The sequence below is a fragment of the Micropterus salmoides genome, unplaced genomic scaffold (genome assembly GCF_014851395.1).
Source record: "Micropterus salmoides isolate LMB-PRFRI ecotype aquatic unplaced genomic scaffold, ASM1485139v1 Ms_hic_scaffold_10, whole genome shotgun sequence".
Lineage (NCBI taxonomy): Eukaryota > Metazoa > Chordata > Actinopteri > Centrarchiformes > Centrarchidae > Micropterus > Micropterus salmoides.
Genome location: NW_024040041.1, coordinates 20031899 through 20045039, shown reverse-complemented (window position 1 = coordinate 20045039; position 13141 = coordinate 20031899). Strand labels below are relative to the sequence as shown.

The 13141-nt window shown below is 38.9% G+C and overlaps 2 protein-coding genes across 6 annotated transcripts; one reads left to right on the top strand and one right to left on the bottom strand.

Moving 5' to 3' along the window:
* Positions 1 to 187: 187 nt before the first annotated feature.
* On the bottom strand, positions 188 to 2289 carry LOC119890134 (neuropeptide B-like). The gene is made up of 2 exons (XM_038701223.1): positions 1530 to 2289; positions 188 to 572 (listed from the first exon to the last, which is right to left on the bottom strand). Exons 1-2 carry the CDS (start codon positions 1782 to 1784, stop codon positions 444 to 446), a joined length of 384 nt encoding a protein of 127 aa, XP_038557151.1. The 5' UTR covers positions 1785 to 2289; the 3' UTR covers positions 188 to 443.
* A 103-nt stretch (positions 2290 to 2392) lies between these two features.
* Positions 2393 to 11735, top strand: LOC119890089 (B-cell receptor CD22-like). 5 transcript variants are annotated; one of them, XM_038701140.1, is made up of 17 exons: positions 2393 to 2873; positions 2958 to 3075; positions 3167 to 3261; positions 3345 to 3552; positions 3726 to 3978; positions 4209 to 4296; positions 4947 to 5001; positions 5678 to 5799; positions 5907 to 7571; positions 7648 to 7998; positions 8083 to 8325; positions 8550 to 8804; positions 9862 to 9949; positions 10029 to 10083; positions 10405 to 10532; positions 10622 to 10681; positions 10773 to 11735. In XM_038701140.1, exons 9-17 carry the CDS (start codon positions 7517 to 7519, stop codon positions 10789 to 10791), a joined length of 1254 nt encoding a protein of 417 aa, XP_038557068.1. In that variant the 5' UTR covers positions 2393 to 2873; positions 2958 to 3075; positions 3167 to 3261; positions 3345 to 3552; positions 3726 to 3978; positions 4209 to 4296; positions 4947 to 5001; positions 5678 to 5799; positions 5907 to 7516; the 3' UTR covers positions 10792 to 11735. The 5 variants fall into 5 exon arrangements, with proteins under 5 accessions (XP_038557068.1, XP_038557076.1, XP_038557087.1 ...); XM_038701148.1 differs by having other exon boundaries at positions 2958 to 3261; positions 10773 to 10835; positions 11008 to 11735; XM_038701159.1 differs by having other exon boundaries at positions 2958 to 3261; positions 10447 to 10532.
* Positions 11736 to 13141: the final 1406 nt, after the last annotated feature.

Sequence of the window (13141 nt, the reverse complement as noted above, 5' to 3'; positions counted from 1 at the left end):
TTCTCTTGACACATTTAATGCTTCTAAATCGCCAACAACTGAATTAATTACCAGTTTGATTGTTCAGTTATGTGTTTGACATTTATCTTAACTAAATCACTTGCTGGATTCTTTGCTATCGGTGTAGATGAGAAGAAAAATCATTACACTGTAATGTGTTTTGCATTCAGTAATTTCAACAAGGGGCTGCAATATGATTCATTTATTAATGAAAACTCAGATCAAATATGTACTTGATACATTTACAGATTAAAATTAATACATGTATCATAAAATCAATAAATAAATTGGTGAAATGGTAAACTAAAAATAGCAGGTCTACCATCTAGTGCAACACCAATGTTAAACATGAAGTTAGAGAAATGAACAGTTTTATTTTTATTTTAGAGTCAGGCCTTCAAGAAGTAGGCTTTATTATCCAGCCCAGCTGCCGGGTATACAGCTCAGTCTCTTGCACAGTCTGAGAAGTCCAGAGAGAGGAAGACTTCTGCTTTGCACTTAAATGAACCTTTGAGTTCCTGGACCAGTTGACAGCTCTGCAGGTTTGGTGTAATGTCTTTGATACAAACAGGCTGTTGGTGGGAGAGAAACAGAAAAATAATGCCATTAACCTACATTAGTTTGTAATCCCAGCAAATATTCCTGCAGAGAATTTTACAACTGAATTTGTATGGACATCACCCCAATAGGTCCCTGTCCCCTGTCATGTCATAACAGCAAATTCAATAGGAAAATGCATTACACGCAATAGCACAACTTTCTAGTATACATCAATGTTTCCATTTTATGCTACTTTATTCTCCACTTCGTTTCAGAGGGAATACTGCACTTTGTACTTCACTAGATTAATGAAAGTTGTACTTGCTAGTAACTTGGTGGGTTAAGATTTTATATACACAATATAAAGAATGTATAAGGTGTGATGCATTATTATGTAACCTACCCAGAAATTATGTGGAGTAGTTAAAATTAGCACGATCTCCAGCAGATACAGAAAAATGCGTAACTTATATCTATCAGTAATTCTCCATGAATATAGTACTAAGCTAAATCATCTAATTTCACAATGGTCATGAATGTTAGACTTTTACTTGTAACTAAGTGGAATTATATTGTTGTGGGTAAAGGATCTGATAAATCTTTGTACAGTGTAAATCCCAAGACCATCGTTGTTATAAATCCTGGTTTCTTTACAATTTTGTGCAGTGAATCGTTGGTGCTGACTGGACAGTTCTGTCCTGACTGAAGTCACCATAAGCCTTAAGCAACGTGTTTAGTCTTAATGCGCTAAGAGCTACAACAAACTATAGCCGGAGCTCATTCTAAACTACTGAATGCGATGATGGGGGGAGTTGTTTTCAGACTGTTAGTTAAAGGAAACCAATAGCTGAAAAAAAATGCTAAAAAAGTTAAAACAGACTTTAAACATGGATCAAAAAGCGCTTGTGCGCGAACTACAAGTCTCCATACCTAGCCTAATTGCAATCCTATCCACCCATAATGCCTTGATCAAATCGATGAGCACTGACCATTGTCTTCAGGATGGAATTTTGCGGAGTTACTTCAAACACGCTGTTGGTCGCAGACTCCCCGTTGTCTGACGGGTCCGGCTCTGCTCTTCTGACGTATGGTGACCTCCGGATACCGGACAGCAAGCCGGACGCCCTGCCCACCGAGTAGTAACTTGGACCGGCCACCTGCTTGTACCATGCCTCCGCCGGACTGCAAGCGACCAGCACGGAGATTATCACGATGGGGAACACGAGTTTAGCGAGCATCTCCATGTCTAGCACGTCTTACTGGTCCTCGTTGTCACCGCTCGCTGCTTGTATCCTCGCTGTGAGAGTCTACTTTATATGGACTTATTGACCGTCCCCCAATTTCGTCAAGGAAAACTGCCCTGGAGTGGGCCATTCACACACCTCCAGAATAATCAACTCCTCCTGGCGAGCTTTGCCCGAAATGTGTCTATCATCGTTTATCATAAAATGTTCCACATAAAGGCATCAATTCTGTCATGAAATCTTTTTTTTTTTTCTAAAAAAAGTTCGGAAATATTCCAATGAAAGTCTAATAAGTCTTAATGCCTAGTGAATTTAGGGTAACTGATACTATTGCCTTTAAATGAAATAATTCTTCATTCATAGAGATTTATAGCCTACAATAAATATTGGCAGTGTGACAGTACCCAAACATGTACAAGTACTCCCAAAATGTGTACACAGGTGACTCATTCAGACTCGAATCACAGGCATGTTGAAGTGTTGTTGAGCCGCAAGTGACATAAAAAAAACAAGCTCCTAGGTTTCATTTTACAGTGATTGCATCAGCTCTTTGTTTTTTTTTTGTTTTTTTTTAATATATGTATAGGCTATGTCAGTGTTTGGCGCATTGAAGAGCGTGCAGGCCAAGAGAACGTTCACAAGTTAAACTATTCTTTTCTTGTGACCAACTATTAAAAGTACCAAATGGCACACATGGTGACAGTTGGTCGGTACATTGTCTCATCAAATTTAATGAAAACCATAAAGTCTAAGAGTGCCAACTCTGATCTGACTGCGCTTTGACCACAACAAAGTACCAGACATGTGCACAGGACACAGGTTTTCTTCATAGAGGGGCCGGTTTCATGTTTCTCTGAACTGAAGCGGCGAACTGACTGTGGTATATGTGACCTAAATTTCACAGGCTGTGAACTTTGTTAGGGCGTTAAGAAGCAGATAAAGCTAAAACCCACTCACTATATTATAGAACATCAACATTTCCTGCAGTCTTACACATCAATTGCAAACTTGATGATTTGAATGTAACTGGAAACATGTGCATAGAACACAGAAACTTGACAATGACACTCATGCCACTGTTTGTGGCTGGTAAGTACAACACTTACATCTCATTTAATGTTTTAACCAAATGATAAAATTCCTGAGGTGTATAAGTGAATCTATCTCTTTCAGGTCTTCTCTGCAATACGCCGAATGTGGAATATCAACAGCAACGTATCTGTGCGGTCAAAGGCTCGTCCGTTGTCATTCCTTGTTCATTTTACCATCCTGACAACCTGATAGTAAAGAGGTTGTTTCATTTTTTGACAGCTATTTAAGAAAAGTCACTGCACGATTTCAGTATATTGGTGATAAACATCACAATTGTTATCTTAAAATAGACCAAGTGAAGCATAATGATGCAGGAAAATACACACTCAGATTTACCACCAAGAAAGACGGCCTGGTAATGTTAGCCCAAATTTAAAGGTTGTTGGTAAGTTGTTTTCTTTGTTTTTAGATAACCTTGACTTGCAGCCCCCCGAAGTTTGAAACTGAAGCAGTACTTTGCTCTTCTAGATTTGAAAGTTATGGTGACAAAACCTAACGGAACAACGAAGAAGGAGACTCTATGAATCTGACCTGCACAAACGGCTGCGATACCGGTAACCTTTCATCTGCTTTCACCTGGTTTAAGAACAGGGAACCCGCAAATGAAGGACCTACACTTGTTCTCTAAAGACACACCCAGGAACAACTTCAGCAGTCCTAAATATCGATGTTGAATGTGAGTACAGGACACAAGTTGAACACTTTACAGAATGAGAAATACATGAAAACTATGATTTAGATAATGAAAAGGAAATCTACAGTACGGTGGGACACTCAAATGCCAAAATAATTGATTAGAGAGTTTGCTGCATGATTTCTGACAGTTAACAGCTTCTGGGTTTTTTTCAGATGGCCCAAAGAACACGTCAGTGTCTGTCAAACCATCGATGGAGGTGAACGCCGGCAGCAACATCACCCTGATCTGCAGCAGCCGTGCAAACCCCCCAGTGGAGAATTATACTTGGTTTAAAATAGATGATGATGATGTTATTGCTGTTGGACGCCAGCCTGTGTTGTTCAGATGATGGCAGCCAGTATTTATGCAGCACCACCAACAGATATGGAAGTCAAAACTCCTCTGTTGTCACTTTAAAGATGAAAGGTATGTAGGTTAATATGGTTGACTTTGATGGTGGTTTAGTGTCTTTGTGTTGTTTAGCGAGTGATTAAATCATGATGATTGTAGTTTGTATTATTTATACGGATCCTAAAAGGTGAACCCTTTTGTTGACGTTGACTTTATTGTATCATTGTTTGGGATCCCACAGACCCCACTGCAGAATGTGTAAAAAAACAAACAACTGATTTAAACACACTACCTTTGTTTCACAGAATATTGGGCAACATTTACCAGAGATGTACTTCTCTTTCCTACTGTTGCCGTGCTTCTGATTGGGACCACTGTTATCGCCGTCAGAAGGTAAGCTGACCACAATGTAACATTTTGGTCTCATGTCTGAATGAGCACCCTGTTGGTCACTGTTACGTAAAAGTCACTACAGCAATGTTACTCGATTGGACCCTGTAACCTTTTTCGTATCACTTTAAACTGCCCAAGTCTGATCTGAATGCCTTGGATAAATGTGAAGGCTGCACCTGCACTCTTCTTTTAGCTATCAGAACTTTTTAAGCTCACTGGCAACAGCATGCAGCTCATACATGTTCTGCCATGTATTGAAACCCTGAGAAACATTAACATAAAAGCCACCTATGGCTGTCTGCCAAAAGGCCATCACTTTAACTGAGCACATACATACATCTTCCCACAAACATGCAAAAATAAATGGTTGTGCCTTGAGAAAGTTATGCCTGTTTTAAGTAGTAGATTTCCTCCTTTGACACTGAACAGCTGGGAAGTGCATGTGCACTCCCAGGCAAACAAATACAGACATGCATACTAAATGAAGTAAGTTATGTTCAGGTGAAGTCCTTGTCGTAGCCTACTGATATCATGTAAGTCCTGTCGGCAAAGGACACTATGACTTGAAGCGGCAGAAGTATGACAGATTGCTAATGAGGTCCTTCATTATATTTAATAGCCATGATCACGATTCTGTTTATCTTTTTCAGACTCAACAAAAAAAGAACATGGGAACCAAGAACAGACTGCAAGGAAGACATACAGGTGGTTCTGTTATTACTGACAGTTTAGCTCACTCTTCCATGTTCTATTGCAGTCTGACGTTTTTTCATGGCTTTATGTAATAACAGTCAATATTGAAAATTACCAAGATAAATGTCAAATCATTATTCCTTTCAAATTTATAGGCAGATGTTCCTGAGTGAAAGTTGACGAAACCAGTTTTTAAACTATTCTTCATGGTCAGAACATGACAAACACTTGCCAAACAGTGGATTACTTCACAAATCTGAAGAACATTCAAAACTATTATAATGATAAAATTGTTCTTTTTTTTCCTCAACAAAATAAATATCTTAATAGAAAGTCTTGGTTCGTTTGTGATTCAAATGAATTAAATTACACATTCATTTGTTGTATTTTTTAAAGGAAAATTATATCACAATAATTATTGTTACCGTTTTATCGCCCAGCCCTACAAGGCATGCATGATATACAGTGCGCTCTAGTATTAGAATTAGGGCTGCCAATTGCACAGATGTTGTTTGCAACTGAGTTAAGCAGGTTAAAGGCAAGTTGAACCCACATCCTAAGTGCCAAATGTAAGGTATGATGATGTGCATCAGATAAGAGCGCACAGACTTTGTTTTTGATGTGTGGATAAAAGTGGGACATCGTTCTACACTAATTAACCTTGTGTTATTTCTTTGACTGTACCCAGAATACAGACTATGTCAACTGGCTCATCTGTGATAACCAATCACAGGGGGGACAAGAATGTCAGGGAGGAGCAACAGAACTAATCTATGCAAACATATACTTCAGCAACGAAAAGTCAAACATGTGAGATGTTTTTACGATTGTTATCCATCTATATTTATTTTTTGTTTTACATTTGTTGTATTTACTAGGCACATGACTGAGGTACTGACTGACTGTGTCACCCACAGGGAGCAGCACGTGGACTCCCCTAATGATGAAGATATAATTTACAGCACAGTGTGTGTGTAAAGCTCAGGAAACACTGACACATTTAATGAACATTTGCATAAAACAATGTAAGTGCAAAAACTTTCATTCAAGGAACGACTGAGTCTGAGAACCTACTGACACTCAGCGTTACAAGAGGGTGATGTCTGCTGGAAACCAAAATCGATGTCAGTGGTCAAATATGTCTCAAGGATTCATCAAAGAGAAAAACTAATTGTTTTTTTAATGCACATTATTGTATTTCTTTCCTTGGCTTTGGGTCAACACCCACTGGCTGTTGCTTTCTGGTGCTCAGTGTTTTTCAGATGACAAACACTCAGATTTTATGGTTTTGGCACTGAGAAAGTTGAGTTGCTTTCTGTAGTCTGAGCCTCTCAGAGTTGTCTAAATCATATTCCCAACTGTAAACCTATGCTACTGACAACTGCAACAGTTCAAACAGGCTGTAAAAACTGGAAACGCGTGAAAGAAATAAAATGCACACAAGTCTTCACTGCAAAAACTGCGCAATGCTTAAAACTGTTTTTCAACAAAATGTACCAAGAGAATGGTCGACTGGCGCGTTTGTAGTAATCTACCTTTAGGGAATTAAATAATAACTGCACCAATTTAGCACTGAATGTTTATTACACAGTCTGACTCACTATGGTCAGTTGATATTTTTGTTTTTTATTGAAAACCTGGTGTCTACATTACCTATGATGCAACTCGACGTCCGACAGTTGCTGCTAACCTCAGACAGAGTTGAGGAGCGGGCTAGAGAGGGCTGATGAGCTCACTTCTATCCCCATAGCCCTAGATTTATTTAATTTTCAGACTTGTAGTCTTCAGCCCCAACTGATTCTGACTCAAGTGACATCACTTGATGCAATTTATCCGACTTTGCTCGGCTCCCTCTAGAGCCACAAGAGGCTTTCTACAACTTTTTTTTTGCAATAGTTTCTCCCCAAGACCTGTGAACAAACTTTGTTGTTTAAAACCAGTATAGATCCCTTTTAATAGCTGATGGGTTTTTTTTCCTACTGGTACAGAAAATAAAATGTGTATGTTCAGCAATAGATCACATGTTGTATGACGATTACCAGTTTGCATTTAAGCGCCAAGTTACCAAAGTTAAACATGGAAAATGAAATAAACCTAAATAGGATAAACATTGTTCAAACAATTGAGTGCAGTCATTGCTCCATATAGTACAGTAACACTTGGTTAGTATTGTCTAATTGTGTTGGGGGAAGAAAATTTTACAGTACCTGTGACTGTTCTTTTCCATTTTGCCAACAAGAAGGCAACATCATTAGCACCTGCAGGGACTGGTTTCATTATACCGCTAAGGTTCAAATATAACCTGTGCAGTCTGTGGTGTGACCTGATTTCAGTCTGAGAGCGATCCAAAACTTTACATTACAGGAAGCTTTGCTTAGTAGAGGGAGAAGACATAAGACACGCTAATTCTGTGTTTTGAGTAGAAAACAATCAAACTAGCCTGCAGAGATCTTTTCAAAAGCTTTTAGATCAAATAGCAGCCTTATGATTACTTGGCTATAACGCTATAACTGGAAAGAGTTTCAACATGTATGTTGAACACAGGACCCTGACATGGACACTGATGCTATTGTGTTTGTCTGGTAAGTACATCATTTAAATATCATTTAAGGTAACATTAAAAGGATGAAATAATATATGCATCAACATTTGTTTCAGGTGCTCTCTGCAGTCCGTGGAAAGTGGAATATCTACAGCAACATATCTGTGCATTGAAAGGCTCGTCTGTCGTCATTCCTTGTTCATTTTACTATCCTGACAAGCAGATAGTGCAAAGTGTCTTATGGGGTCATGAAAGGTATAATATCTATGTCGGTCCTTTCATATTTGATAGCAAGGCGATTGATAACTCTTCAAGATTTCAGTATATTGGCAACAAAGTACACAATTGTTCTTTGAAAATATACCAAGTGGAGCATGATGATAGAGGAAAGTATACCTTCAGATTTATAACTAACTCTCCGGAGGGAAAATGGACTGGTAGAGCTGGCTCAATATTGAAGGTTGTTGGTAAGTTTTCTTTTCATATACGAACATAAGTTCTGATCAAAACTTCAATTGGTGAAGTTTGAAACTGAAACTTTGCTCTTCTAGATTTGGATGTTTTGGTGTCTGGAACAACGAAGGAAGGTGCCAATGTGAATCTGACCTGCACAAACAGCTGTGATGGCGGTAACCTTTCATCTGCTTTCACCTGGTTTAAGAACGGAGAACTCACAAACGAAGGCCCTGTACTTTATTTAAGCAACATGTCTACCACAAACTCCGGAAACTACACTTGTTCTCTAAAGACACACTCTGGAGCAACTTCAGCAGTCATAAATGTTGATGTTGAATGTGAGTACAGGACACAAGTTGAACACTTTACAGAATGAGAAATACATGAAAGCTATGATTTATATAATGAAAACGAAATCTACAGTAAGGTGTATCTGAATGCAGTGATCCTTTGTAAATGACCCTCTTGATTTGCACAACGCAGACACTCAAATGCCAAAATAATTGATTAGAGAGTTTTCCACATGATTTCTGACAGTTAACAGCTTCTGGGTTTTTTTCAGATGGCCCAAAAAACACGTCAGTGTCTGTCAGACCATCGATGGAGGTGGACGCTGGCAGTAACATCACCCTGATCTGCAGCAGCCGTGCAAACCCCCCAGTGGAGAATTATACTTGGTTTAAAATAGATAATGATGATATTATGGCTGTTGGACGCCAGCCTGTGTTCATCCCTGGTGATGATGGCCAGTATTTATGCAGCGTCTCCAACAAACATGGAAGCCAAAACTCCTCCATTGTCACTCTAAAGATAAAGGGTAAGTTGATTTACATTCTCATATTACTAGCACTTTACTGTCTGTCTCTGATTAAATCATGATCATAGCTTTTGTTGTTTAATGATCAGAAAAGTTTAATTGAAACAATTACTTTTGAAAAAATTGCTTACATTGTGTCCAGGGCTGGACTGAGACAAAAAATCGACCCTGGCATTTTTGGCCCAGGCGGCCCACCAAAATCGGTCCAACACCTCTCACCATACACCATCCTTCCATTTAGGGGCTCAGATTAGGGGTGTGACGAAACACGTAGCCCACGAGAGGTGACATTGCACAAGATTGGCATCATATGAACAAGACAAGTATATATTTTAATAGGTCTACTATTTAGAAAAAATATTTATTGATCAAATGGATTTTGAGCATTAAACACTTAATTTCCTGCATTCTGGGGACATTTTCTGCACCAATTTATAGTGTAAATGTCTATTGATATAACGGGAAGCACAAAATTCAGGTGGCAGGTGACAAATAATATCAGAATATAAAAGTATAATATAATGCAGAAATCTTTTTTTTTTAACACAGATGTTTCTTCTATATTTAAAACGCATTGGCTTATTGTGCAAATAAAACTTTCACAGAGCATTTTAATTTTTAATTAACATTTCTTGGTGCAAGCTATTTTGCAGAACATTATAACAAATACTTTCAAAAAGTGGTGGGTACATATCCCCAGTGTCAATGACACCTATGACCTTCCCTCCCTACAGGTTGAGCTACTCCATGCTTACCGCTTCACCTCCACTCTCCTCCTGCTCTCTCTCTCCCTCGGTCCTGTCACTGGGACTCTGTACCCCTGTTTTGCTAACACACGCCTCCTCCTCTGCCTGGCAGTGGCCGCGGCTCTCCTTTACTCCTTCAGGTGCCTGTGCTCGCACTACTAAAAAACAGTTATCTAAATAAATAATTCACTTTACACCAGCCCCAAAGGTTTGTCGGCCAGATTACCAATCCACCCCTGATTGTGTCACATATTCTGACTTAGATTTGACTTCATTTTTGTGCTCTCGCTCTCCCTGCCCTTGTTAAACAGAATTTTGGCCAACATTTACCAGAGATGTGATTCTCATTGCCACTGTTGCTGTGCTTCTGATTGTGACCACTGTGATTGCTGTCACAAGGTAAGCTGTATTCACTATTTATATATCTCATATACAGCAATCATGTGGTGATGTACCAAAGTCTGTTCATGTGTTTCAGACTCAACATTAAAAGGACAAGTGCACCAGAGCCAGACTGTGATGAAGACATACAGGTGACCCTATCATTATATTGACTATTGGAGGTTTTTACAGTTCTAATGTGTTTCTGATTTTGTATGTGAACTGAATGCAGGGTATTACAAGTTAAGTGGTTAGTTGCAATGAGCTTGTCTGCAAACCTGTGGGTTAATAGAAGCGAGTTAGGCGCGCGTCCCAATTCTCTGAATCCACCAAGTGCATCAGATAAGAGATGACAGATTGTTTTTGTTGTGGGTTAACAAGGAGCATGCTATAGAGAAGAAATGTAAAGGAAAAATTTAACATATTAGAAGCACAATGTTCTGCACTAATTCATCACGTGTGGTTATATTCAGAATGCCAATTATGTCAACTTGCCTGTTTTTGACAATAACCAGTCACAAGAGGGAAATCCGTATGAGGAAACAACAGCAGAAGTCATCTACACAACTGTTGACTTTGATACCAAGAGGAAGCCAAACATGTGAGATATATATTTTTTAAACTGTTAATTTTTAAATAATTTCTGTCACATTAGAGGCTCAGTGTTGTACAAAACTGTATCACCTGCAGGGAGCAGCAGATGGTTTCCCATACTGGTGACGACAGTGTGATTTACAGCACAGTGTGCAGGTAAAGCTCAACAAGAACTCGGACCTTTCATCAGTAACAGTTTGTTTAAGGCAGCTCAAGTGCAAACTTGTTTTTTCTCCCCCTTTTTCAGGAACCAACCCATCATATGACAAGCCCGATTTGACCACAAACGCATGCCGTTTTGCAGTAACAGGTGTACAGACTTGCTTTGCAGTGAAGATATTATTGTTTTCATAGTATAATCTCTGGGCAACAAGACAACATGTGGGAATATCCACAACAAGACATTGTTCAACAGAATGTCACTGAATGTTTATCTAAGGTTGTCAGGAAATACATGTTGATGTTGATTATTTTTTTTACAGTGTTTGTTGGCTGCACATTGAAAATCTATAAACTTGACACATCTGAGGTGATGTCCTTCTACTGGTCTGCCTCCCCCAGTTTAACAGGAGGATGAAGTCTGCTGGCAACCAAAGCCAATGTCAAAATAATCCAATATATCTGTGTCTCCTCGTAGAGAGTGCTTGGTGTTTTACAAATGAAACATGCTCTTTTTTTGTGGTTTTGGCACTGCAAAGGTCAGTTTGCTTTCAGTAGTCTTTAGCTCCTGAGCTTCCAAAGAGTAATTTCCTAAAATAATATACACAAGGTAGGCTACAGACAATGGCAGCAGGCTCCTCAGGCTGTAAAAGATGGAAATGTGTGAAAGAAATTAAGTACAGACACAAGCTATTATACTTGACAATAAGAGATGAGAGCAAAACCAAAAGCAGTATACAATGGAACAGAAAAAGAAGTAAGTTTCGTTTTGTCTAAGACTGGAACGTTTTTCAGGGGAAAACTGCACAGAGTGAAAGTGAAACAATTTTACTCAGCTCTCATTAACGGTCACTGGTCCTTCTTTTTATTGGTACAACATCCTGTCACTACACTGAAACTGTGAAGATTTTCTTTTCATAACACATCTGCCTGGATGCCCTCCAGGGCATTAATAATACACCTTTATTCAATATAAGCTCACATCTGCAGCCCAGTGAGCAAAATGGCTTCTTTAATACTGTACCTGAGACAATAAACCACCTTGCAAACAGCTCCTCTTATTCTTAATTCTATAGTATCCACTTGTACAGTTTTATTTTACTCATGCATGCAAGTTTTTCTATATGTTTTGTAAAGTTTTTTTTTTTTTCTATAGGGCCTCAGGACTCGCACATTTTGCTTTGTTATTATTTGTTTTGTACAAGTTGTGTTGTGAAGACAGCCTGACTGTAACACACTCCTTAACTGGGAGTGCAGTCCAAGTTACTGGAGCTGCACAAAATGAAACTGACATACATACATACCACACGAAAACTTTTGTAGTCAGAGTATTCCAGAGCAAAACTGCCAGCAAGTCAGACACACAACAACAGACCATCATGACCGCTCAAAACAAACCCACACAGTGTTGATACAGAACTAAAGACACATAAAGTACAGTTTGCATTATTATCTCTAATTCCTAATTTTTATCATTCTCATCAAGTTAAAGTTTCAACTTAATCTTTTTTAGCAAATATCTTCTTTCCTCTTGCTCATGTTGACTGTGAATGATGTAATCTGCGTCCAATAAAGCAGTCATACACTGTTGTTGAGGAATTAGGAATTTTTGAGAATTCCAGAGTTGAAACAAATGCCATGTTTATTGTGAAAGGACTCACAAAAGACTTAATATGAAATAATAAACTCTATATTGATGTAAAAATGTATCTCTACAATAACTAATCCCCAATTTCACTGCTCAACACCTGTGTTGACAATTACATAAAATATGAAATTACATAGTTAAAATGATAGGGTTGGTTCTCAGCTAGCTTACATCAGATAGCTCATTTTAAGTAAAAAAAATTAAAAATAAAAAAAGCTAATTACGAATCTCTGAAGGTAGAAAAGTTAAGTGTATTAAAGCAGCTAGTTAACTACTGACATTAACCTTCTGCGTCTCCATTAGCGTGTGATGCACTGGACTGGAGCAGCTGCGCTGCGAGTGATGCAGACAGACAAGATGTTCAACTAACGTCAATGTCAGGAAATGGTACGGTCCATTTTAGGGGTGTCTGAAATCGTATTTCAAGATTCTTGAATATAAGGCATGAGTACGGGAAGTATATTGCAATATTTACAAATACAGGTAAGAAAGACCCCCTGAACTGCTGGTTTTGCATCTTTTGGGGGGGTCCAAGCCTTAACTAGGGGTGTCAGACCCCCCCAATCCCCCCGTAATTGGAACCATGCCCTCCTCCCCCTTTCAGCGCAGATGTCTGGTTGCGATAAAGAAACTTGCACTCTGACACTTGTTCAAATTCCAGGTTATTCTGCCCTCTGTTGAAAATTTAAGAGCATAGCATCAGTGACCCTCGATTGCTGTAATTCAGGCAATACACAACGCTCCTCAATGACACCCACACATCTGTGGGTGTCATGTGAGAGCTTGTAGAGAGGCACAGCTCCAAACAG